This window comes from Bidens hawaiensis, unplaced genomic scaffold (assembly GCF_021521415.1).
Source record: "Bidens hawaiensis isolate Kalapana, Puna unplaced genomic scaffold, B.hawaiensis_p1.1 tig00005935_1, whole genome shotgun sequence".
Taxonomy (NCBI): Eukaryota; Viridiplantae; Streptophyta; class Magnoliopsida; order Asterales; family Asteraceae; genus Bidens; species Bidens hawaiensis.
Genome location: NW_027491390.1, coordinates 1,146,668 through 1,170,291, shown reverse-complemented (window position 1 = coordinate 1,170,291; position 23,624 = coordinate 1,146,668). Strand labels below are relative to the sequence as shown.

Below are 23,624 nucleotides of genomic sequence, written 5' to 3'. Positions count from 1 at the left end.
TTGGTGCGGTAAGTCGAAACAAATTCGACCGGTTTCGGTTACGTGTGTTATTGTACCAGAACTACACCAAAAAATAAAACAAACAAAATATAAGAACCGAGGTGTACCAATGGCGTGACGTCGGTCGGTAAAAACTCGATCATTAGTAAAACCCAACCGTTATCAATCTCGAACGTTGAGGTGGTGAATCTATGCAAATTCAGTCGGATTACGGTATTGGAATTAAAACAAAACGCAATGAGTCTACGCAGATTCGGTTGGTTTCCGTCACGATACCATAACTAAAACAAAATAGTAAAAAAGATAAAAAAAATAACATTTTACAGTTTTCATTATGTTCATTACAGGTCGAAACTAAAACAAAAAAAAACAACAAAAACCAAAGAAAACAAAAAAAAAATATCGACCAACACGGTATCGTTATGTGACCCAGTTGACGCTTAGCGTGAATGTTATATATAATAATGATGCCCGATTCAAAATATTTGAACGTTTTGAATATTGACACAGCAAGACAAGAACTCAACTCAAATTCTTTTGTCTCTTTCACAAACATGTAACTCATGCATCAAAACTTGTACTCTTACTTTAAACACAAACAATAATATTATTAATATTATTACCACCACCACCACCTCTGCAAAAAGCCTCCACCATCTTCCACACTCTCTCCCAAAAACCCTAATTCCCAAAATGCCCCTCATCGCCACCATCCTCTTCCTCTTAACCACCATCACCACCGTAACACCCAAATCCACCATCGAACCATGCTCCACCACCGACACCTGCACCTCACTCCTGGGCTACACCCTCTACACCGACCTCAAACTCTCCGAACTCGCCTCCTTATTCCAAATCGACCCAATATTATTATTATCCACCAACTCAATCGACTTCACAACACCAGACGTATCATCCCACATCTTGCCGTCACAACTACCCATCAACATACCCATCACATGCACCTGCACCGACGGGATTCGTAAATCAGTCTCCACCCGTTACAAAACACGGCCGTCAGACACTCTTTCCAACATTGCTGACGTGGTCTACGGTGGGCTGGTCTCCGGTGACCAGATTAAGGAAGCGAATGACATACCCGACCCGAATGTGTTGGATGTGGGTCAGAGCTTGGTGGTGCCGTTGCCGTGTACTTGTTTTAATGGGACGGATAATAATGTGCCCGCGGTTTATTTGTTGTATGTTGTTAAGGCGACCGATACGTTGGCGGGTATTGCGGTTAGGTATAAGACCACGGTTACGGATTTAATGGGGGTTAATGCGTTGGGGAATGCCGCGGTTGAGGACGGGGATATTCTCGCTGTTCCGTTGCCCGGTAATGAGTGAGCTCGGTTTATGAGTTGTTTTTTTTAAGCTCGGGCGCGGTTGGTTTGTTATTTGTTTAGTTCAAAGGTTAATTTATATACGGTTTTAATTATATAAATTAAAAGTTTAAAAGAGGTAAGCGAGCCGAGCCTGAGCGTGACTTGTTTTGACTTACGGGAGCTTAGGCTTGAGCTCGGCCCGTGAGTTTTTTTTAAGCTCGGGCTTGTGGTTCTTTATTGTTTTGTTCATTAATTTATATACGGTTTTAATTATTTTGAGAAAAATATAGTGACTAGCTGCTTAAGTTTGGCTCGAGGTTGGTTGTGTAGTGTGAAATTAAAACATGAAAGTCTAGAAGAGGTAAATGAGCCGAGGATGAGCTTGACTTGTTTTGACTTACGAGAACTTGAGATCGAGTGCGGCTTATAAAATGTTTTTATTAGGCTAGGTTAATTAATTTGTATATGGTTTTACTTAGTTTTTATTTATTTTGAGATAAAGTTTAAGCGAGCGTAAGATAGGCTTGAGCTCGGTTGTGTAGTGTGAAATTAAAGCATGGAAGTTTAAAAGAGGTAAAGCTTAAAAAGGCATGAGGCTTGTTAAGGCCTAAACTAGCTTTCCAAACAAGGTTCGAGCTCGGGTTTGATGACTAAACAAGCTCTATTTGAAGCTCGGGCTTGGCTTGTTTTTCATTTATAAATTAATTTATGTATGTTTTCAATTATTTTTATATATTATGAGAAAAACCTTAAGCGAGACTAAGCTCGGCTTGAGCTCATGTCATGTAGTATCTTAAGGCTTAAACGAGTCAAAGCTTGGCTCGATTTCAGCCTTGCAGTGTGAATTTAATACATATAACTATATAAGTCTAAAAGAGGTTAAACTTAAAAATACAAAAGGGAAATAAGCTTCTCATACAAGGCTCAAGCTCGGGCTCGATAACCAAATGAGTTGTATTTTAGGCTCGGGCTAGGCTCAAGCTAGAAAAAGCTCGGCTTGTTTTGGGCTTTTTGTCGATCTGAGTTTGACGAGTGGCCCTGCTTGTCGCAAACCTAGTAATAACAGTTATGATTTTCTGATTATTTAGGAGTAATTTTAATCATTTGATGGCCAAGTGTTATGGCTAATATTGGTAATTTCTTAGTATAACGGAGCATGTTCATGTTTGTTCGGTTAATATTGGTAATTGTCTTAGCATTCACCATAAGTATTTGTATTCGCACTTTAATATGAACTTGCCTTTTGTTATGAATTGATATATTTTGTGGGTTATTTTCAGCTTGCGCGTCAAACTTCCCGAGATACGCGTCTGACTATGCGTTATCTGTACCAAACGGAGCCTATGCGGTCACAGCAGATCATTGTGTCGAATGTAGTTGCACACCAGGGAGCAGGTTATAATTACACTCATGCCATTGTTAAAGAGGCTGTTTTTTTTTATTTTAAGATATATTATTTTTTTATATTTGTTTGGTGTAGGTTATATTGTCAACCGGCTTCATTATCAGTTTCTTGTTCAAGCATGCAATGCAAAGGTAGCAATCTTATGCTTGGAAATATTACGGTTCAACAGAGTAGTGCTGGTTGCAATGTCACGTCTTGCAGTTATGGCGGTTTTGTTAACGGAACGATAGTCACCACGTATGTTTCTGAACTTTATATTTTGAAAAGTTGGAAACTTTTAAAAAAATAATTCCATACTTGCTAATTATCATTGTTAAAATAGAAAAAAACAAGGGGTTAATAAGATCCCCTTAATTTGTAATTAGTGAAGGGTATTTTGGTCTCATTTTGATTTAATTCTCCACTGCAGGTTGTCAAGTTCTCTTCAACCGCGATGCCCAGGTAAATTGATCTTAAAAAAATTATTTTTTTTATAGAAACTTGCATAAAACAATAATGACAAAGTGGTTGTTCGTTTAACTTTAACTGAACAAACGATCAAACACGAATCATTAAGTACTAGTTTTCTTGTTTTTGTCCGGTCGTTAAGAAAATGAGTGTATTTATGTTTGTTCCTTAACAGTATAAACGAACGGTTCATGAACGAACGTAACTGAGCTAAAACGAATTAAAATTAATGTGAACAACAATGTGTTGTGTCAAAACAATTATTAAAACTAGACTAAATTAAACGTAAAATGACAAACGTAGAACGAGACATGCGTTCATGCTTGTTCATTTTAATGAATGAACTTCACGCTCAAATGTTAACTTCACGCTTGGTTTGTTAAACATGTTGCAGGGCCACAGCAGGTTCCACCACTAATTGCACCACCAACCATGGTTAGCCCAGACATGGTATCGGCTCCAGCACCTTCACCTTTCCAGCTCGGTGGCGCACCAATCGGTAGTCTTCCTGGCTCGGTGGTGCCATCAACTGGCTCAAGCATTGCGTTCCCTCCATCTGCAAATGGTCCTAGTGCAAGTTCCTCTGGTGCGTGCACATTGGTCAACCCATTATCCAGTTTCTCACTAGCCATGGTTCTGGTTTTGGTTCTCAAGGTGATGGTTCCATTCTTGTAATATTTTGCCTCGATTTGGTACAAACATGTTGTATATTTATCGTATTTGCATGCGGTTAGACTGTCTTCTGGTATGAGGTTTCGGATTAGGGATGTTTGTAGTCAACTTTTTTGGACTTTGTCATTTGATTCAAATGATTGAATGTTGATGTTGGATGATGCCCTCATTTGATTTTTGTGTTGTCTAATGTAGCCGTCTCTTTTTGGACTTTCTAGTATGCCTAAGAGATTTACTTTCGGTTTATATTTTCATCCATATAATTTCTTCTAGTCGCATAAAAGATACGGGATGAATATATAGAGTTATACATAAAACATACGGGAGGAATATATAGAGTTAATAGTAATTCAATGTAAATGTTATGATATATAGGCGCTTTGTGTGCAACCCTTCTCAGTTATTATGAAGGCGGAGTCTAGTGATAATGATATCAGGACCGCTTTTGCAAAAGGATTACTTCTGGTTAAAAACTAAATCCAAAAACCGAATTGATAAAAACCATCCTACCATCTGATTTCTGAAGTACTCATTAGAGTCACGAAATGAAGATGACGCTTTCGGCAGTTCTCAAACTAAGTGGTCGCTAAGATTTTACTTTACAAGTGTAGTTACAAATCAATAAAAGCAAGGTCTGGCCAGTTTGGGTCAGTCTGGATAGCATTACCCTTTGTTCGGGTCAGTTTTGCTCAGTCTGGATAGCATTATCCTTCAACCCCAAGTGAATAAGGCAATAAAGAATCTACTTACGCAAGTGAAAAGCTACAATGATGGCCTGTGGTAATCTAGAACACAAGAAACAACATCCAACGCGCGTAGTTCAAAATTTGGATAGTCTACTACAACAATTTAAAGTACATTCTATCTGGGCTTGTAAATTATCTGAATAACAGAACACCCAGCGTGTGGGGTATTAATAATTATGTAGGTAACAACTGTAAATTTACATCTAAAAAATGGCGTTATTCTGTGATCCCAAACTGAGATACTTGAAACTCAGCAAAATGGGATGAATGAAACAATCCACCAAACTGGAACTCAGAAATTCTTCAAGATCTTCTCACTGGGTACACCGTTTCCAACAAGTATAGAAGTAACCTCCTGCAAATACCATCCATTCAGTTAATTTGAGAACGTTTTATACAATGTGCACACGTGTATGTAGTTCCTAATCAAACAGCAATATAAACTAACCTCGGCCATCTGTTTTTGACCACAAAGTACAGCACCAGTTGAGTCAGGTGCATACAATTGCTTTGCTCTAGCAAAAGCCGCCTGCTCAGCACGTACACATTTACAGGATGCAAAATGAAACAAGAAACCTTAAAAAGAATGAAACAAAACATGCACACAATGTCTGTCTACCTGTACATAGCCAGCTTCACCAGTCCAACTGTCATCAGGCTGAGATAACACAGGAACAATAATAACTCCAGAAGATTCCCATGATTTGAATCTATCCTGCAATGATTGAGTACAACACAAAATACAACATTAGAATCATTTGAGGATAAAAGTAAACAGAAAACTGACAGTTGAAAATGAAACCTGATAAGCCATTCTTTGAAGGTTTCTTGCACCATAATATAACCTCACATCTGATCTCTTGTCTGCACTAAAGCCTGATTCGATTAACGATCGAATGGGGCTGCATGGCACACATTATCAAAAGTTAGCTGTTTGAAGGGAACCGACCAATGATAATGTCAATCATATAATATAATATGAAAGAAATCATAGTTTCTGCTGAAAAGATTGACTAATCCATCATTTTCTTGCAAGGTTTTGTAATCAGAGTAAACAATTATTAAGTGGACTATGGAGAAGAAGATGAAGCAATGCTATGTTGCTATTGTTGTTCATGTTCAAGCAATCTGCAAATGTATAGTAATTAGCGCAATAATGCCACATGAGTCATCATACATACTGATTAACCGGCTAATTATGTGCTAACATACATACTGTTTAACCAGCTAATTATGAACTAACATACATACTGATTAACCTATAGTGCTACTTTTGTTTATGTTCAATCAATCTGCAAATATATGGTAATTAGGGTAATAATACCATACAAGCTAACATACATACTGATTAAACTATACATATGAGCCAATATGCATACTGAATTACTGATTAATCTATATTGCTCTTGTTGTTTGTGTTCAATTCATCTGCAAGTGGTATAGTAATTAGAGCAATAATACCATATGAGCTAACATGCATATTGATTAACCTATATTGCTATTGTTGTTCATGCTCAATTCATCTGCAAGTTTATAGTACAACAATACCATATGAGCTACATACATCCTGATTAATCTACTAACTATGAGATAGCATACATACAGATGAACCTATATTGCTATCGTTGTTCATGTTCAACAATCAATCTGCAAGTGTCTAATAATTAGGGCAATAATACCATAAGAGCTAACATACATGCTGACCTACATTGCTATTGTTGTTCATGTTCAATCAATCAGCAAGTGCAGGTGATTAGGGAAATATAACCATATGAGCCAACATACATACCAACTAACATATATTGCTATTGTTGTTCATGTTCAACTCATTTGCAAATGTACATTAATTAGGGCAATAATACCATATAAACTAATATACATACTAATTAACCTATATTGCTATTGTTGTTCATGTTCAATCGATCTGCAAATGTAAGTAATTAGGACAATAAAACCATATGAGCTAACATGCATACGATTAGCCTATATTGCTATTGTTGTTCGTGTCTTAACTCATCTGTGCATGAGCATAGTAATTAAGGCAGCAATCCTACCATATCAGCTAACATGCATATTGATTAACCTACATACATACTGATTAACCTATATCACTATTGTTGTTCATGTTTAATCCATCTACAAATGTATAGCAATTAGGGCACCAATACCATATCAGCTAACATACATACCAATTAACATATATTGCATTATTGCTATTGCTGCTCATTTTCAACCAATCTGCAAATGTGTAGTAACCACTAACCAGGGCAACAATACAATAAGAGCTAACATACGTACTGATTAATCTATACTGCTATTGTTGTTCATGTTCAATCAAGCTGCAAAAGTATAGTAATAAGAGCAATAATACCATATGAGCTAACATACATACCAATTAACCTATATTGCTATTGTCGTTCCTGTTGAATCAATCCGCAAACGTATAGTAATTAGGGCAATAATATCAAATGAGCTAACATACATATTATTTAACAAATAATCATACAAGTTCGAAACAGAAAGTAATCACAAATGACAAAACTATACCTAATCCCCGATCCGGTTGCGAAAATAAAAACCGACTGATACTCCTCGGGCGGCGAAATCTGATTCGTATTAAATCCTTTCCCCATAACCGGACTCAACTCCACAACATCTCCTCTTCTGAGACCACACAACAACTCGGCCGTAGATCCAGCAATACTCTTAACCAAAAACTCAAACACACCGTTCGTAACCGCAAGCGACGGAGGCGAAGCAATGGCTAGAAACGACGGTTTCTCAACGTTAGGTATACGCAGCTGAAGATACTGTCCAGGAGCGGTGTATGTAGATGCCAGATCTGGAGACTCCGACACGTCGATTGAGATATGGAACAGAGACTCCGCGGCCGGTGTGACGTCAGCGAGAGGTGTTGGAGTGAACGGAACGGTGTCGTTTTGTTGGCGGACGGCGGCGGAGATGGCGACGGAACGGTGACGGAGACGGTGACGGATAGGGTTTAGATGGCGGCTGAGGATGGTGGCCATGGGGAATGGTTGTGTGTGGTGAGGTGCATGGGAGCTAAGGTAGGGAAGCGGTGAAGAAAGAGTGGTGAGAGACATTGTGGTGGTGGTTATTGTTTTTAGGATGCGCCGCCGTGAAAGTTAGTTAGGGCGGCGGATGTTAAAATGCGCAGGTGGGTATTTTACTACACACACGTGGCATGGCATGTGGATATGGTGATATCTGGTGTTTGGTTAAGACTAGATGAGGGAGTGTTTGGGATTTAGTTTAATTTTTGTTTTATATGCACGAAGGGTTCACAAATATAAACGAATATAATTGAACGAACATCTACTACTCTAATAAAAGAATACTACTATATGTCACTTGTCACTCTCTCAACCATTCTCACATTTTTAAACCCATTTGTTATTTGGATCCCATGTGAGTCATTACCCAACCAAAAATAGTCTTATTTTTATTTATATATAAAGCAAGTGTGTTAATATTTATTTATTTCTTCTTCTTTTTCTTTTTATATTTTAATGTCATGTTTATCCTTAAGTAATAAAATGAAGTCACTTAGCTATAGAAAAAGAACATGCCAAATTGGATTAAAGTGGTCAGAATATTGTTTTATTATTATTTTTTTAGTGTTTTCATATATATAAAATAAAAGTCAATTAAAATACTTCATTCTTTAAAAAAAATTATTATATACATTGACTACAATATCACAAAATTTGTTTATCGACATACTAGCCATTAAAATTTATTCTTTTGGTTTGTTCCGGAAGGCTAGAAGCATGTTCTTCTTTTCTTAGCTATCACATATATATATATATATATATATAAAACTAGCTTTTATACCCTGTAATACGAGATTGTTTTATATTATTCATTTCTCATATTAATATATTTTTTTGGATTTTAATTTTATTTATCGTAAAGAAGTTATTAATATACTTAGGATTTGATGATGAAAGCGTTTCACAAATAAATGAGATGTTATAACTCGGTTTAAAAAAAACTATATGGGTTTGGTGAGACACATGACCCGGTTTTTTTTACTATAAAATTGTTTCTTAGTTATAAATAGTATCATTAAAAAAACGAATACTAATTTTTAGTATATCCCTATTTTATAGAATTTTCATATAAAATATTTGATTTGATTAATTTTTAATATAATGAGATGTTATAACCCGTTTAAAAGCCTATCTAGGTTTGGTGAGACCCATACCCGTGAATTTAGTTTAAATGCATGATAAACCTTTATTTACAAATAAAGCAATCTGGTAATTTGAGATAATTTAAGAAGATTTCATTTATATATATTTAAGATTTAGATTTAATACGTAATCTTGTTTTATTGTATATGGTTGACTTGTACTTGAAAGAACCCGTGTTTCCACACGGACATCTATATCGCTTTGTCAAGATTTACAGGCAGACATGGACTAATTTTGATTATTGATAAATTAGGTATATTGACCAATACAACCACAAACGTATTGTATAAGTAATTTTTTCTTATTAGTAAATATTTGCATAATGTTTCTTAGTAATTCCTATAATTTTAATATAAATTGTAATTCTATTAACAATATATAACAATTGTGTTGTCGATTGTATTTTGATTAATATTCAAATTTCAAAATGTTCATCAATTTCCCGTGTAATACACGGGGCTCAAACTAGTCGACTTATAAAATGTCAGTATCAATCTTGTAAATGGTTTTGAACCCTCGACATTTCCACGATGGGTATTCCTAGTAGCCACAAGGGGTGTGTCCGGGCATAGGTTGTACAAAGCTTTTGTCAAACACGTTGTCTTTCAAATATGAGAATATGCGTTTATAAATAAGTTACAAATGCAATGATATAAAAGACCCTTTCTTTCCAATGCTTACGATTGGAAGGAACACTGGCCACATGAACATGATTTTTTCTTTGTTTGACAAACATGTACCAACCAGTCAATCACCTTGTGTGTGTAAAGTGATAGAAAGCATTGAACATGACCACGAAAGGATCACCTCAAAGTGGACGAGCAAGTGTATTTGATAGAAGTGAACGTTGTAGTATTTAGAAAGGCGAGATGAACTTTGTTAAAGGAAAGTCTAAAATAGACGAAATTGAACAATGATGCATGCATGGTAATCTTGCATTCTGGATTGTGGTGGTCAAGTTCTTCATCCGCTACAAACTCGGGTTCCTAATACGATACAATGTCATAATTGACACAAAACTAATAATAATCTGGCACAACCATATATATGTTGATAATCTTGTGCATATCAGCTTTAGTCAGAACTGCTCAAAACCATTCAATAATCAATCCATATTTTGTCTTCCAGTTTGACCATAAATAAATAAGTTATAAAGAAAAAGACCAAGAACATTAACAGCATGTAAAACAAAAAATTTTTAAAATAATAATATAGACAATAAAGGAATTTATCCCCACTTTAATTTTTGGTATCGAACATTTCCAATTTTCAATTATTTGCTACTCATCGTTCCCAACTTTCACCTCATTTTCTTCTATTACTCCCAAACTAATGAAGCATTAACTCCGTTAATTTTATTTGATGACTTGTCATTTTTTAAATAAATAATAATAAAAATTATGGGCCCACACACCACATCATCATTTTTTCTTAAAAAAACCCTAACTCCATTAGAACACTGTGATATGTCCTAGACTAATATCCAACATGTGACCAAAGAAAGGAATTGCATTGTTAATGTCTTGCAAACAAACGCCATCAAAATTTAACTTCACCACCACATTCGTCTCATTACTGTAGATCCAGCAGTGGCGGCGGCACCCTCGACAATAATAAAGCCGATGAAGGCTGTTGTATCTGTGCAACCACCAACCGTTGATGATGCTCCGGCAAAGGAGTCGCTGGCGGCTCGAAAGTTTAGACGACTCTTGGTCTCCAGCGGTTACTACAGAAGCATTAAGTCGGTAGGAAGCATCACAGTGTTCTAAAATGCAACTCCGATAGTCTTTTAAGTTTTCCTCTGGACCTTGCTATTCCGGCGAAGGGTTCCAATGAGCTCCCACCCGCATTTTTGTTTTTCGGGAAGTGTTAATAGTGGGGTGTTATGACGGATTGGGTTCCGTTGGCCGTGTTTCAAGCTTTTCCGGTGAACCTCGTTATTCCGACCAGCTTCCACCTGCGTCCTTGTTCTTCGGGAAGCGTTAATAGTGAGGTGCATGACAACTAAGGCTACGTTGGTTGTGTTTCAAGCTTTTCAGACGAGTTATATTTGGTAGGGATGGAGGTGGTGGTATATGTAATTGGGGGGGGGGGGGGTGTTATATAAATAAAATAATAGTCATTTTCCACATAAGCATGCTACACGTGTAAAATAGTCCACATCAGCAAAAAAGCTAACGGAGTCAGTGCTCCGTTAGTTAAGGGTGATAGAAGAATAAAAGGTGAAAGTTAAAACCGATGGGTAGTAAATCAAAAGCTGAAAGTGTTTCCTACTAAAGAATTAAAGTTTGGAGTATTAAAATCAATCTCCCTAAAAAAGTATAACTTAACACTCAAAGCATCGAATAAGAGCATTCACATTTACTTTTCACGTTCTATAATTTTTTTATTATATTTTAAAAATGATTGTGAGTCAAGGAAAAATAAATGATAGTAATAAATATAAAAAAATATTATTTAATTAAAGAATATAGTAATTTTTAATATAAATTTAAATTTAAAGATATAAATAAGATGTGAAGCATATTTCATAAAAATATTAACATGTTATCTTACCTAATGCTAAAAATTTAGGTGTGTAGTGTGGTGCCTTTTATCTTACCATCCAAGTACTACTCTTGTTCAAGGACTTCCTAGACTAAATGTATCCATTACTTTATTTATTATACCTTATCTTCTAAACTTTCATTTTCTTTAGTGGAAAGTATTTTACCATAATTCAAATTGTGAGGTTTGGGATCATATATTTTCATCGTCTCTGACTTTATCCATGTCAACAAACAAATTGAAATACCTCGACCTTTTAAAATATGTCCGAGTCAAATAGCAATGACTTGAAGCAATACACAATCAAAGAAAAAAAACCAATAATATTAACATGTAAAACAAAGTCTTAAAAATATTAAATACAGACAATGAAGGAAATTTATCAATTATCATATGTTACCTAATGTTACAAATTTTTATCTTAAGTTGTTAACTTTCATATCAACTTTCTAAAATAACAAAAAAAATAACTTTACACTCCAAGCATACAATAAGGCCAGCCACTCACACTACATATATATGCCCTAATAAAAAGGCACCACTCGTATATCACGACTTTCTTCTTTTCTTTCTCTTTCTCATTTCTCCTCATTTCAAAACCCTAGATCTCATCTTCAAACTCACCGGCGATGGCTTCCCGGCGACTCGCCGCCACTCTCTTCCGCTCATCTCTCCGATCACCCTCCCGATCTTCACTCTCCCACTCCACCAGATCCGCACGCGCCTTATCCCAATCTCACGCGCCCAATCACTTTGTTTACAACCGTACAGTCAACTACTCCACTTCCGCCGCCGCCGCTGCTCCGGCGAAGACAGGTACGACAACTTCCGGTGAAGGATCTGGAAAGATTACTGATGAGTTTACTGGAGCTGGTGCGATCGGACAGGTGTGCCAGGTGATTGGTGCGGTGGTGGATGTGAGGTTTAGTGAAGGACTGCCGCCGATTCTGACGGCGTTGGAGGTGTTGGATAACTCGATTAGATTGGTGCTTGAAGTGGCGCAGCATTTGGGGGAGAATATGGTGAGGACGATTGCTATGGATGGGACTGAAGGACTTGTTAGAGGTCAACGTGTGCTTAATACTGGTTCACCTATCACTGTAAGTTTGTTTTATTATAATTGTTTAGAAGTTTAGATCGGTTTTAGATGAGAAATGAGTCTCTGAATATGATCTGATTAATTTTTTGAGATATATTTGTTAGTTGTGATTGTAGCTTATTGTTTTTAGGTTATGATCTGTGATTGTGTCTATTTGATAAAACAAATGTATTATCGTATATTTGGAATGTAGTTTAAGCTTTATTTAACGCGTAAACGAGCCGAGCCTTAGCTTGACTAGCTTGGGCTTGTTTTGACTTACAAGAGCTCTGTGTCTTTAGCTTGAGCTTGGCTTTTGAGTAGGTTTTTAAGCTTGGGCTTGACTCGGTAATTACTTATTGTATGATATATTTAAGGTTATAATTATTTTCAATTTTTTATGTTTTTTGGGAAAAATTTTAAATGAGCCTAGGCTCAGCTCGAGCTTGTGTAGTACCTCAAACAATCTAAAGCTTGTCTTAAGCTAGTCGGTTTGGCTCTAAAAGAGGTAAAACATAAGAATACACAATGATTGTGAAGGCTTGACAAACCTAAAGAGCTCCTGTACAAAGCCCGGGTTCGGGCTTGATAACTAAACTAGCTTTATTTGAGGCTCGGTCTTGGCTTGAGCTTGAAAAAGTTTGGATTGTTTTATTAGCGCTCTTCTCAAGTTTGATTGTTTTCTGGTAGGTACCTGTTGGTAGAGCAACCCTTGGTCGTATCATTAATGTTATTGGAGAGCCAATTGATCATAGAGGCGAAATTAGTAAGTTTTTTTTTGTGTTTTCTGTTATCACGTTCTCTGTTTATATCTTGGAAATATTAAGTAACTTTTTCTTGTTTTTTTTAACAGAAACCGACCATTATTTGCCAATTCATAGAGAAGCTCCAGCTTTTGTTGAGCAAGCAACAGAACAACAAATTCTTGTCACTGGAATCAAGGTAATTAATCTGTGGAATTTAATATATATATATATATATATATATATATATATATATATATATATATATATATATATATATATATATATTACTACTACTATGGATTATATTCTTAATCATTGTTTTGGCTGCTATAGGTTGTTGATTTATTAGCTCCATATCAAAGGGGAGGAAAGATTGGTTTGTTTGGTGGTGCAGGTGTCGGGAAAACTGTGCTTATCATGGAACTTATCAACAATGTTGCCAAAGCCCATGGTTTGTAATTTCTATAATTTTATACCACTTTTTGATTTAAATTATAGTTTTATATGCTCATGAATTCTTTGTCTTTTAAATCTTTGTAGGTGGTTTCTCTGTCTTTGCTGGTGTCGGTGAACGCACCCGAGAAGGTAATGATTTATACAGAGAAATGATGGAAAGTGGTGTCATTAAGCTAGGTGACAAGCAGGTGTGTTTAATGAAGCTTTTGTTATTGATTTTCTTTTAACTTCTAAGAGTTTCAAATTGTTTAAGTTTCTCTGATATTTGTTTTTTTATGTTTTTAGAGTGAGAGCAAGTGTGCTCTTGTATACGGTCAAATGAATGAGCCGCCAGGTGCTCGTGCACGTGTTGGTTTGACTGGGTTGACTGTGGCCGAACACTTCAGAGATGCTGAAGGACAAGATGTGCTTCTTTTCATCGACAACATTTTCCGTTTCACTCAGGTGGGTCTGGTCATTTCTTTAAACGTATCTACTTTTTTACGAGTGAGATTATTAATGTTATTGACAATAATAATGATAATTATATGCAGGCTAACTCTGAGGTGTCTGCTTTACTTGGTCGTATTCCGTCTGCTGTCGGTTACCAACCAACTTTAGCTACTGATCTTGGAGGTCTTCAAGAACGTATCACAACCACCAAGAAGGGTTCCATTACATCCGTTCAAGCTATTTACGTGCCTGCTGATGATTTAACGGATCCCGCTCCTGCCACAACTTTTGCTCACTTGGATGCCACCACTGTGCTATCTAGACAGGTCATCCATCTTATTTTAGATTATGTCAGCCCGTTTGGGTAATGGGCCCGAAAAAGTCGGGTTGGGTTTAAGCCCAGAATCAAATCTATTCAACCCATGCATACTTCTATTCAAAATTAGACTTTGGGCAATTTGCAATTTGTTATATTTCTGCTACTTTTTTTTACCATTCACTTGTTTGAGATAAAAAGACAACCCAAGTTTCATTTAATGGTTAACAGGTCGTGTTGGTGGTCTTTAGTTGTCTCTCTTTATAATATGTTTGTTTTGCTCATGGTGACCTCTGTTATCAATGGGCAGATCTCTGAACTCGGTATCTACCCTGCTGTGGATCCGCTTGATTCTACATCACGTATGCTTTCACCACACATTTTGGGAGAAGACCATTACAATACAGCTCGTGGTGTACAAAAGGTTCTTCAGAACTACAAGAATCTTCAAGATATTATTGCCATTCTTGGTATGGATGAGCTTAGTGAAGACGACAAGTTGACCGTCGCTCGGGCCCGTAAGATTCAAAGGTTTTTGAGCCAGCCCTTCCATGTCGCTGAAGTCTTCACTGGTGCCCCTGGTAAATATGTGGAACTCAAGGAAAGCATTGGCAGTTTCCAGGTCAGCATTTATATCTTAATATTATTATATACTAAGTTTTAGAAATTTAAATTTAAAATGTTGCTGATTGGGTGATGATCTTTGCAGGGTGTGTTGGATGGAAAGTATGATGACTTACCCGAGCAGTCGTTTTACATGGTTGGAGGGATCGACGAGGTTATTGCTAAGGCCGAGAAGATCGCCAAGGAGAATGCTGCTTAGATGCTCTTCGTCAACTCTCATATCTGATAGTCGCGAAAAGAAATGATTGAATAATTTTGTCTTTAAAATACTGAGGTGTATTTGGGATTCTTTTGTGGATTCCTGTTTTTGAGTTTTTATTGCAATGGCAGGGCTGTTTGGGCTTTTATTGTCATATAATAAGAGGGATAAGTGTTGGGAATTTGTATATTTGTTTGTTTTATTGCCTCTATGAAAGTTAACCTTTGTTTTAATCATGAATAATTTATGTACGGTTGTAAATAAACTGAATGTTCGACGGATTGTTCGTGAACTGTTCAACGAGAAGTTCGCTTACGATCATTTGTTTGCTAATTGAACAAGTAAACAAACAAACATAAGCAAGGAATTTTGTAACGGACATGAACAAAAGGTCTTTAATATGTTCGTTTACATCCTTTCATTATGTTTATGCTTGTTTATAAAACTTGGCATTTGTTTTGGGATAGTTCTGTATATGGTTATGATATCAAGTGCTTAATGATGTGATCATGTCTAATGTTTGAGATCAAGAATGTTTTGTTCTAATTTTATAATAATGGTATATGATCATGAAATGTTTGTGAACAACTTTAATTTCTCAATGGACGAACAGTCAAACACAAACACGAATTTTTGTTTGGTTATTTATTTATGAACCGTTCGACATTCCTAAACAAGTTCAATACTAAACAAATGAACATTGATAAAACTTTGTTCGTTCAAAGCTTATGGAAAAGTTTGCACACAGTAAAAAAAATAAAAGGTGACATTTATTTTGATTGAAAACAAACATATGATGCAAAAATGTTAACTGTCCGATATAAGTCTATAACCAACCTTCTTCCATAATTTTGGGACTTAACTAGGTGGTTTGTCCATGTGATTTGCAGATATTGCAAGTTTGATCCTTAATATTAACTAATAACAAACTTTATCCTTAAACTTATTACTAAGGTGGTCAAGATGTATGAATTTTGTAACTACGGTGGTCCTTATCCGTTAACGATGTTATAATTTTCACTTAAGCCCTTGTAAAATGACTATTGTGCCCCGTGCTAAAAACAAAATATTTAAGAAACTAATGGAACATCTTTAACTGAAAATTTGTATTTTGTTTTTTTAACACATGGGTATAGTTGTCATTTTACAAGAGATAATAAAAATTTTAACATTGTTACTCGTTAGTGAGTAAGGATCACCTTAGTTACAAAACCCATACATCTTGACCACCTTAGTAACAAGTTTATAACTATAAAAATCAAATTTGTGATTAGTTAACTTTAGAGATCGGAGTTTGCAATATTGTAAATCATATAAGTTTAAATTTGGCATTTAACTTTTCTCGTGAACGACTAATAAACAGAATATTGTCTACGGGGCTAAGCAGTTAATACGGAAAAATATCGGATATCGGTCAAGAACCGATATCTGAGATATCGATTATCGCAGTGAGATATCGGTAATTTTAATATCATGTAAAATTCATATATATAGCAATTTAACACTAATAATTCAATATAATCTCCTACCATTAACAAATTAACCTTTTGCAAGTTACAAAACACTAACAATCGTAGCAAGTAAGAATTGAGTAAGACTTAAAACAATAACATTGAACATTAAAAGTTGATAATTAAGGCTTAAAACACTGATATCGTGAATATCAGTGATTTATCAGTCAAATATCGGTCAATATCGTTGATATTATCGGTACCGATATTCTGAACTGATATTCTGATTTATATATCGCCAAGGGACCGATAACCGATATATCACTGATATATCGGGGATATCGACTGCATAGCTACGGGTGACTCAATGACAAAAGGTCACTGTCACCGTCAGTTGGTCCAACCCAGCCGTACGACCCCTTAAACAACCTCAAATTATCTCTATTTTCGAAGAAAACTTACCCGCCAAAAAGACCCCTTCAAACCCGAACAGTCACAAAATCCAAGTCATTTAACTATTTAAGCTTAATCTCTCCCTCCAAAATCCCCTTAAATTGTAATTCTAGGGTTAGGGTTTCATCCACCGGAGAAGATGCCGTTGTTCATGTCCGACGAAACATACGCCCAGTTCTCCGGCGATCCATCACTGATATCACAGGTGGCCGACGCTTACATAAGAGAACTCTACAGACAACTCGAGACTCAGATGCTCAGCACTCTGAATCTGTAACATCTCTTATTATCTATTTGCATTATTAATTTGCTCATCATGTTTTATTGCTAGATTATAATGTTTCAATTGCAAATGTTAACCTTTCAATTTTGAGCTTGACTGCTTCTACTGTTATGTGATTGTAAATAAGTATTGTTTTCTAGATGTATATATAAATTGTACAGCTGTCACTATTAAGTAGGTGGGCAAAAGAACCGGTTAACCTAATCGAACTGAAACCGAACCGGTTGGGAACCAACCGGTTGAAACTGTAGGTTTGTAATTGGTTTGTAATTTTCTCCACCAAAACAGGTTAACCAAACCGAAACCGATCATAAGCTGCTTTTGACTTTTGTTGACCAAACTGATCGGTTTGTGCACCTCTAGTTCGGTTTGATTTGGTTAACCAAAAACCAGAAAATTTTGGTTTTTGAATTTTTGAAAATCATTCGGATTTCGGTTTCTCAGATTTCTTCATTTGAGCTTGTCAGCTTGAAAATTTTGGGCTAAAAAATAAATTTGGCTAAAAAAAAGACCATTTCCGAACACCTAATAGTGTTTTTGGGGCGTCCAAAGAGTCGATCATTTATGCTTATGCATGATTTTTCTCTTGTACACCATCCCTTACAAATTTTTGGCTATCAGTAATAGCTCTGAAAAAGTATTTGAAAATAAAAACTTTAGATATTTGTACCCTGTCCTAGTAAGGAACCATGGCATATATATTTGGAATAGATGCCATTCTGAGGGCCTAAATCATTTTGTTAACTAATAATCAGATGATTATTGTATATTTGAGCTGACGTTTTTATTACATGCAAAACCAAAATTGAACAGTAAGTTCGGTTTTTACAAATACGTAAAACCAAACCATCGGTTTTTATTTCGGTTTTTTTTCCGTGTCGATTTCATGCACAATAAATTAAGTACATTGTTCTTCAAGTTAAGTAATGACTTATTGATGATATGTCTTCTAAGCTTGCTGATATTGAAAGAAAATACACTGATACGTGCGACACATTGAAGTGGATGGATGAGAAAATGAAGGAACTCGATTCAAAACTTGAAGCTTTACAGAATGAGGAACAGTCGTCTAAATAACAAGTCGTTAAAGCCACCTCTGCTAGAATACAATTTGAACCAGGGGTCATTCAAGTCATACAAAATGAGGATCAGTTCAGTGGCTTACCAGATGAAGATCCATATGGTCACATTGCACATTTCTTGCAAGTTTGCGATGTTTTAAAGATCAATGGAGCTACCGATGACGCTATCAGGGTTCACCTATTTCCATTTTCACTGCGGGACAAAGCAAAGTTGTGGGTTAGATCTCTTCCTGCTGGTTCCATCACCACTTGGGACACGATGGCTGAGAAGTTTCTTTCAAAATACTTTCCACGAAACAGAGTTTCTAAATTGAGAAAAGAAATTGCCCTTTTTCACAGATGGATGGAGAGTCTTTGTATGAAAGTTGGGAGAGTTTTAAAGATTTGTTAAGGAGATGCCCGACTCACGGGATGAGACTTTCGGATCAAGTGTTCACATTTTATCATAGCGTATCTCGTCAATCAATGGATAAACTTGATGCAGCAGCAGGGGGCTCATTACTAATGAACAAAACTCGAGAGGATGCTTTTGATTTGATTGAGAGGATGGCTATGCGCGAGTGTCAATGGCCAGATGTACGAATTAGGCCATCTAAACAGGGTGTTAACGAGGCTGCTGATGAAATGACTGATGTGACTGCGAAACTAGAAGCCCTTACTCGTAAAATAGATCAGATGCAAGTGAATGGATTGCAAGTAAGTTGTGAGTTATGTGGAGGACTGCAGCCTAGTAGAGATTGTCATGAGGGTAATGAAGTTTGCAGCAACACTAACAATACGGGCCGGAGAAACCATTCGAATTCTAGTTGGCAAACAAACACTATCACCGAGTATTATCAGTGTTAGCATTGGGGCTTAAGTGCTTAACAGTTTATCCTCCATTCGATGAAACTTTAGTTATGTAATGTTTTTTTATGATTGCGCAAACAATATGTTTAGGATAGTACTCTAAATATTTGGAATAGACTCTTGGCAATTTGCAACTTGTTTGTTTTAGCTGACTTGTTTGAGATGAAAAAGACAACCCAAGTCGGTTCGTTTATTAGAAATAAGGGTTGGATTAACAGCCATTAGCCATGTATCTTTGGAACATAAGCTTGTTCTCTGCTTACCTGCTTCTCTATTGTAATTGGATTCTCTTGTGAAATTATCAAATGGTAAACAAAATGACGTAATCACCCATTGACGAACACTTAAATGAAATGAGTCTGAAGGAGACGCAAGATTGAAAAATGTTTTAGTCATTTATTAGTATTAGAAGTTATATGATTTATACAGGGGAAGGTTAACGTACAAATGAAACTAGCTTGTTAAACGTGATAATCAAGTAGAGTAATTATGTAATTACTCTTTGATTTAATTACATAATTACTCTACTTGATTATCACGTTTAACAAGCTATACTCCACTTGATTATCACGTTTAACAAGCTAGGGTTTGTATATATAATTGCTCTACTTGATTATCATGTTTAGCACGTTAATTTTATTTGTATTTGATCCAAACCCTATTTGGGGAAAGGTTAACATACAAATGAAATTAGTCATACATGTGGATGTGAAACTTAAAAATGTAAAATACAACCAACCAACGTCTATTATTTGGGCATTTAATTTAATAATATAACGTCTTTCTCTCTTCAAAACGAAAATTTGTTATAAAAAAAAACTAGTTTTAAACTCATCTGTTTGGTTATTTGTTATAAACCAAACGGACAGGCACAACTACTAGTTTAATTGGTAAGGGAATCCATTTGGCTTATAAACCCTACATCAATTGTCAATACAACCGATGTGAGACAAGTTTCATACCTTGCAATGGTTTAAGTCCATAACAATCGACCCTCCTTAAGGGCCAACGTCCTCGTCGGTCACGGCTAGCTTCCTCAAGCCACCACTCCGATGTTAGATGATATCTGTTTGCATATCATGTTTTCCTGTTAGATGATAATATGATATTGTTTCAATTGAAAAGGTTAACCTTTCAATTTTGATTTGGCTACGTATACTGTTATGTTATCATGAATAAGTGAATAACCAAAAAAGAAATGTTATCTATATGTAAATTAAGGGATGAATGGTACAGCTGGCACTATAAATATCGTCAGGGCTATTGTAATAATTCGTGTGCTTTTTATTTTACAATAATAAAAAAGTGTCGAACAAGTTTGTTCAACCTCGTGTTTGTGTGTTTGATCAAGGGCATGATTTTCCAACACGGGATTGCAAAACAGTCACAAGTGAACGCGTTTTGCAATGGTTTTTCCGTTAAAACAATGCAAGAAATTGGCAGCATGCACATACTAAGTAGCAAACCTCCAGAGGCTGCTTTTGATTTGATTGAAGATATGGCGAACAACTATCATTGGCGAGACAGAAGAAATAAGCCATCTACACGCGGTGTTCATCAGGTTGATTCACTAACTGATTTAACTACAAAAACAGTAGCCCTTGGTCATAAGATTCGTCAATGCAAACAGATCGCAAGTAAGTTGTGAGTTAAGTGGAGGACCATGCCCGAGTAGAGATTGTCATCAGGTGAATATGTTTCATGTTTGCGTCTTATAGCAATACTTACAATTCGGGTTGGAAAAACCATACAAATTCTAGCTCACAAACAGTAGTTTATTAACCAACTTACAATACACTAAAACATGTAGGCAAAGCAAGATACATTACATATTGAAGAACTTGCATGATAAATCTATTGAAGAAGATGTATACACATTTATAGTAAGCATTGTCGTTATATTGACTTTATACAAACATAGAGAGAACAAATAAAAGTAGGGGTGAACAATAACCGAATCATTAATCAAAACCGAACTGAAAACCGACGAAACCGAACCAAAAGTAACCAGAAACCGGTTAACCGAATACAAGTTATCCTTTTATTTTTGTTACCCTCAGTTACGTGAAATTTACCGAATTGAGCCATGCATATTTCCATATATTTCTTGGTTTTATAACTCCAATGCATGTATTTCATGTTTTATTTCTTCATTTCAGTATTTATACCTTCACTTCATGTATCTCAGCCTGAGTTTGGTTTTAATTATTAATTATCCAAAATTAAACAATTTGAACCAGAAATTGACAAACTAACAGAATAAACCGAACTGACTAACCAAAAACCGATTAGTTTATAAAATAGGTTAACCGATGACTTCAATTTTGATTTCGGTTTCGATTTCGGCTAATAACCTAATCAAACCGTGGATTTCACATTTCCTCTTGCAAGAAACTATTAGACCATACGTAGTGGTGGAGGGAGAGGGAAGCGCCCCCTCCATTTTCGTAATTGGTCCACCTTTGAAAAGCCCCACCATAAGAATTTTGGGGCGTTTTGTACAAAGCGTTGAGAAATGATTTGAAGTCTAAAGTGCCCCATACCGCCTTGGGCAGGGGCAGAAGATTTATATAGGACCGTACAGGTTTACGGGAACCCACTGAGTTTCGAAATTTATATAGAATATATGTATAATTTATGAGAGTGAACCCATAACACTTCTCCTTTCAATCATTATAACCCCGGTTCGAGTCTCTATCCCAGCGCATGTTCTTATTCCCCCCCCCCTTCTTTTTTTACCCCGGTTCGTGTTCCCGACGCTTTATAAGGGACATTTTGCACCCTCCATGACGCTCACTACACTTGGTCTTACGTCTTAGTGCTCATTTGCTCATGTTTAAAAGAAAGACAATCCTCTTGACGAAGAAGAACCCGCTTTCGATGAATAGGTAGGGTTCGATTTGTAGACCCATATTAAACCATACTCCAAAGGCATTAGAAATTTATATTTGTATGCTGCCACTTAGAGGTGTGCACAAAACTGAACCGAAACTAGGGCTGTTCAAAAAGCACGCAGCTCGTGGCTCGCTCGAAACTCGCTTGAAAATAGCTCGAAAAAGCTCGATTCTAAATGAGCTCGACTCGACTCGGCTCGATTTTTAAACGAGCCGAGCTCGAGCCAGGGTCAGCTCGGCTCGTGGCTCGGTCTTGGCTCGACTCGTTAGCTCGGCTCGTTGGCTCGTTTAGATTAAACCCTAAATTTTAATAATTATATATAATAATATCATACCAAGAAATAAATAAATAAAAATTATACATATATTATGTCACTCGATACCTAGACCTTATAAAAGAATAACGAAAATAAAGCAAATAAATTTATAAATTCTCTAGTTTATAAATTTTATATAATATGTATGTTAAATTATATTTTTTGTATTTTATATATCAAAATTTTTAAAATATAAAATAAAAAAATAATAAATAAAAAATAAAAAAAATTAAAAAATTTAGAGGAGTCCGGCTCGACGAGCTCGAGCTCGGCTCGAGCTTTATACGAGCCGAGCTCGAGCTCGATTTTTCAGCTCGATATAGAAAACGAGCCGAGCTCGAGCCAGCTCGATTAAGTTTGAGCTCGAGCTCGAGCTCAAGCACACTCTGGCTCGACTTGACTCGGCTCGTTTACAGCCCTGACCGAAACCGAAAAAACCAAAAAAACCGAATCCAAAAGACTAAACCGAATTAGAAACCGGCGGTTCGGTTTTGAACTTTAGAAAAACCCAAAATATTGGTTTTGGTACGGTTTTGTATTTAGTTAAGAACCGAAAAACCGAACCGAACCGAAATAACCAAAAAAATCAAAATAACCATGATATCTTAACCGTAACCATTAAAACTAAATTTGCCAAATGCCGATGACAATTCGTTTAGCTTTAACATATGATTATTAACAAATATATTTGGTTTCCACATATAATTAATAACTAACAATACCGGTACTTTATTTTAGTTTTGATTTTAAATTTATCGTTTATTAGCTTTTAATATTTGAAGTTCAAATATTCAATATTCTATTAGTCATTAGTTTAAAGAAAAAAATATATCGTGTCCAGTTTCAATATCTTGGGTCAAGCCTTTTTTTTGCCCAAAAAGTTTTGGCTCGATTAGAAAAACTGAAAAACCCGCATCAAAAACTGAGCCGAACACAAAAACCAAAAATGGAAAACCGAAAAAACCGAAACCGAACGGTTTTAAAAAACCATAAAACCGAAAGTTTGGTCTTTGATTCGTTTTTGGTCAAAAACCACACCGAACCACTCTACGCACACCCCTGATACCTCTTGGTCTATTTTTGTT

General features: G+C 36.0%; 3 protein-coding genes and 1 non-coding gene across 4 annotated transcripts; 2 read left to right on the top strand and 2 right to left on the bottom strand.

Moving 5' to 3' along the window:
• Nucleotides 1–618: 618 nt before the first annotated feature.
• LOC143631091 (lysM domain-containing GPI-anchored protein 1-like) lies at nucleotides 619–4,009 on the top strand. The gene is made up of 5 exons (XM_077099948.1): nucleotides 619–1,336; nucleotides 2,606–2,720; nucleotides 2,806–2,967; nucleotides 3,140–3,171; nucleotides 3,572–4,009. Exons 1-5 carry the CDS (start codon nucleotides 694–696, stop codon nucleotides 3,850–3,852), a joined length of 1,233 nt encoding a protein of 410 aa, XP_076956063.1. The 5' UTR covers nucleotides 619–693; the 3' UTR covers nucleotides 3,853–4,009.
• Nucleotides 4,010–4,637: 628 nt separating this feature from the next.
• Nucleotides 4,638–7,797, bottom strand: LOC143631037 (fruit protein pKIWI502-like). Its single transcript, XM_077099901.1, has 5 exons — nucleotides 7,143–7,797; nucleotides 5,398–5,497; nucleotides 5,215–5,310; nucleotides 5,044–5,124; nucleotides 4,638–4,950 (listed from the first exon to the last, which is right to left on the bottom strand). The coding sequence occupies exons 1-5, from the start codon at nucleotides 7,697–7,699 to the stop codon at nucleotides 4,888–4,890; spliced, it is 897 nt and encodes a 298-aa protein (XP_076956016.1). The 5' UTR covers nucleotides 7,700–7,797; the 3' UTR covers nucleotides 4,638–4,887.
• Nucleotides 7,798–11,916: 4,119 nt separating this feature from the next.
• On the top strand, nucleotides 11,917–15,443 carry LOC143631089 (ATP synthase subunit beta, mitochondrial-like). Its single transcript, XM_077099939.1, has 9 exons — nucleotides 11,917–12,459; nucleotides 13,128–13,203; nucleotides 13,291–13,379; nucleotides 13,517–13,634; nucleotides 13,724–13,827; nucleotides 13,925–14,083; nucleotides 14,173–14,397; nucleotides 14,698–15,009; nucleotides 15,097–15,443. Exons 1-9 carry the CDS (start codon nucleotides 11,989–11,991, stop codon nucleotides 15,208–15,210), a joined length of 1,668 nt encoding a protein of 555 aa, XP_076956054.1. The 5' UTR covers nucleotides 11,917–11,988; the 3' UTR covers nucleotides 15,211–15,443.
• Nucleotides 15,444–18,786: 3,343 nt separating this feature from the next.
• Nucleotides 18,787–18,892, bottom strand: LOC143631095 (small nucleolar RNA R71). Its single transcript, XR_013153291.1, has one exon. It is a non-coding gene; the product is annotated as a small nucleolar RNA R71 (small nucleolar RNA).
• Nucleotides 18,893–23,624: the final 4,732 nt, after the last annotated feature.

Bases quoted from the DNA above. Each gene is read 5' to 3' on its own strand.
- LOC143631037 (XM_077099901.1), bottom strand. From the start codon at position 7,699: ATGTCTCTCACCACTCTTTCTTCACCGCTTCCCTACCTTAGCTCCCAT. The intron at 5,311-5,397 runs GTTTCATTTTCA...CAATCATTGCAG, and splicing joins TTCAAAGAATGGCTTATCAG to GATAGATTCAAATCATGGGA. The intron at 4,951-5,043 runs GTTAGTTTATAT...TGGTATTTGCAG, and splicing joins GTCAAAAACAGATGGCCGAG to GAGGTTACTTCTATACTTGT.
- LOC143631089 (XM_077099939.1), top strand. From the start codon at position 11,989: ATGGCTTCCCGGCGACTCGCCGCCACTCTCTTCCGCTCATCTCTCCGA. The intron at 13,204-13,290 runs GTAAGTTTTTTT...TTTTTTTAACAG, and splicing joins TGATCATAGAGGCGAAATTA to AAACCGACCATTATTTGCCA. The intron at 13,380-13,516 runs GTAATTAATCTG...TGGCTGCTATAG, and splicing joins TTCTTGTCACTGGAATCAAG to GTTGTTGATTTATTAGCTCC.
- LOC143631091 (XM_077099948.1), top strand. From the start codon at position 694: ATGCCCCTCATCGCCACCATCCTCTTCCTCTTAACCACCATCACCACC. The intron at 1,337-2,605 runs GTAATGAGTGAG...GGTTATTTTCAG, and splicing joins TCTCGCTGTTCCGTTGCCCG to CTTGCGCGTCAAACTTCCCG. The intron at 2,721-2,805 runs GTTATAATTACA...TGTTTGGTGTAG, and splicing joins AGTTGCACACCAGGGAGCAG to GTTATATTGTCAACCGGCTT.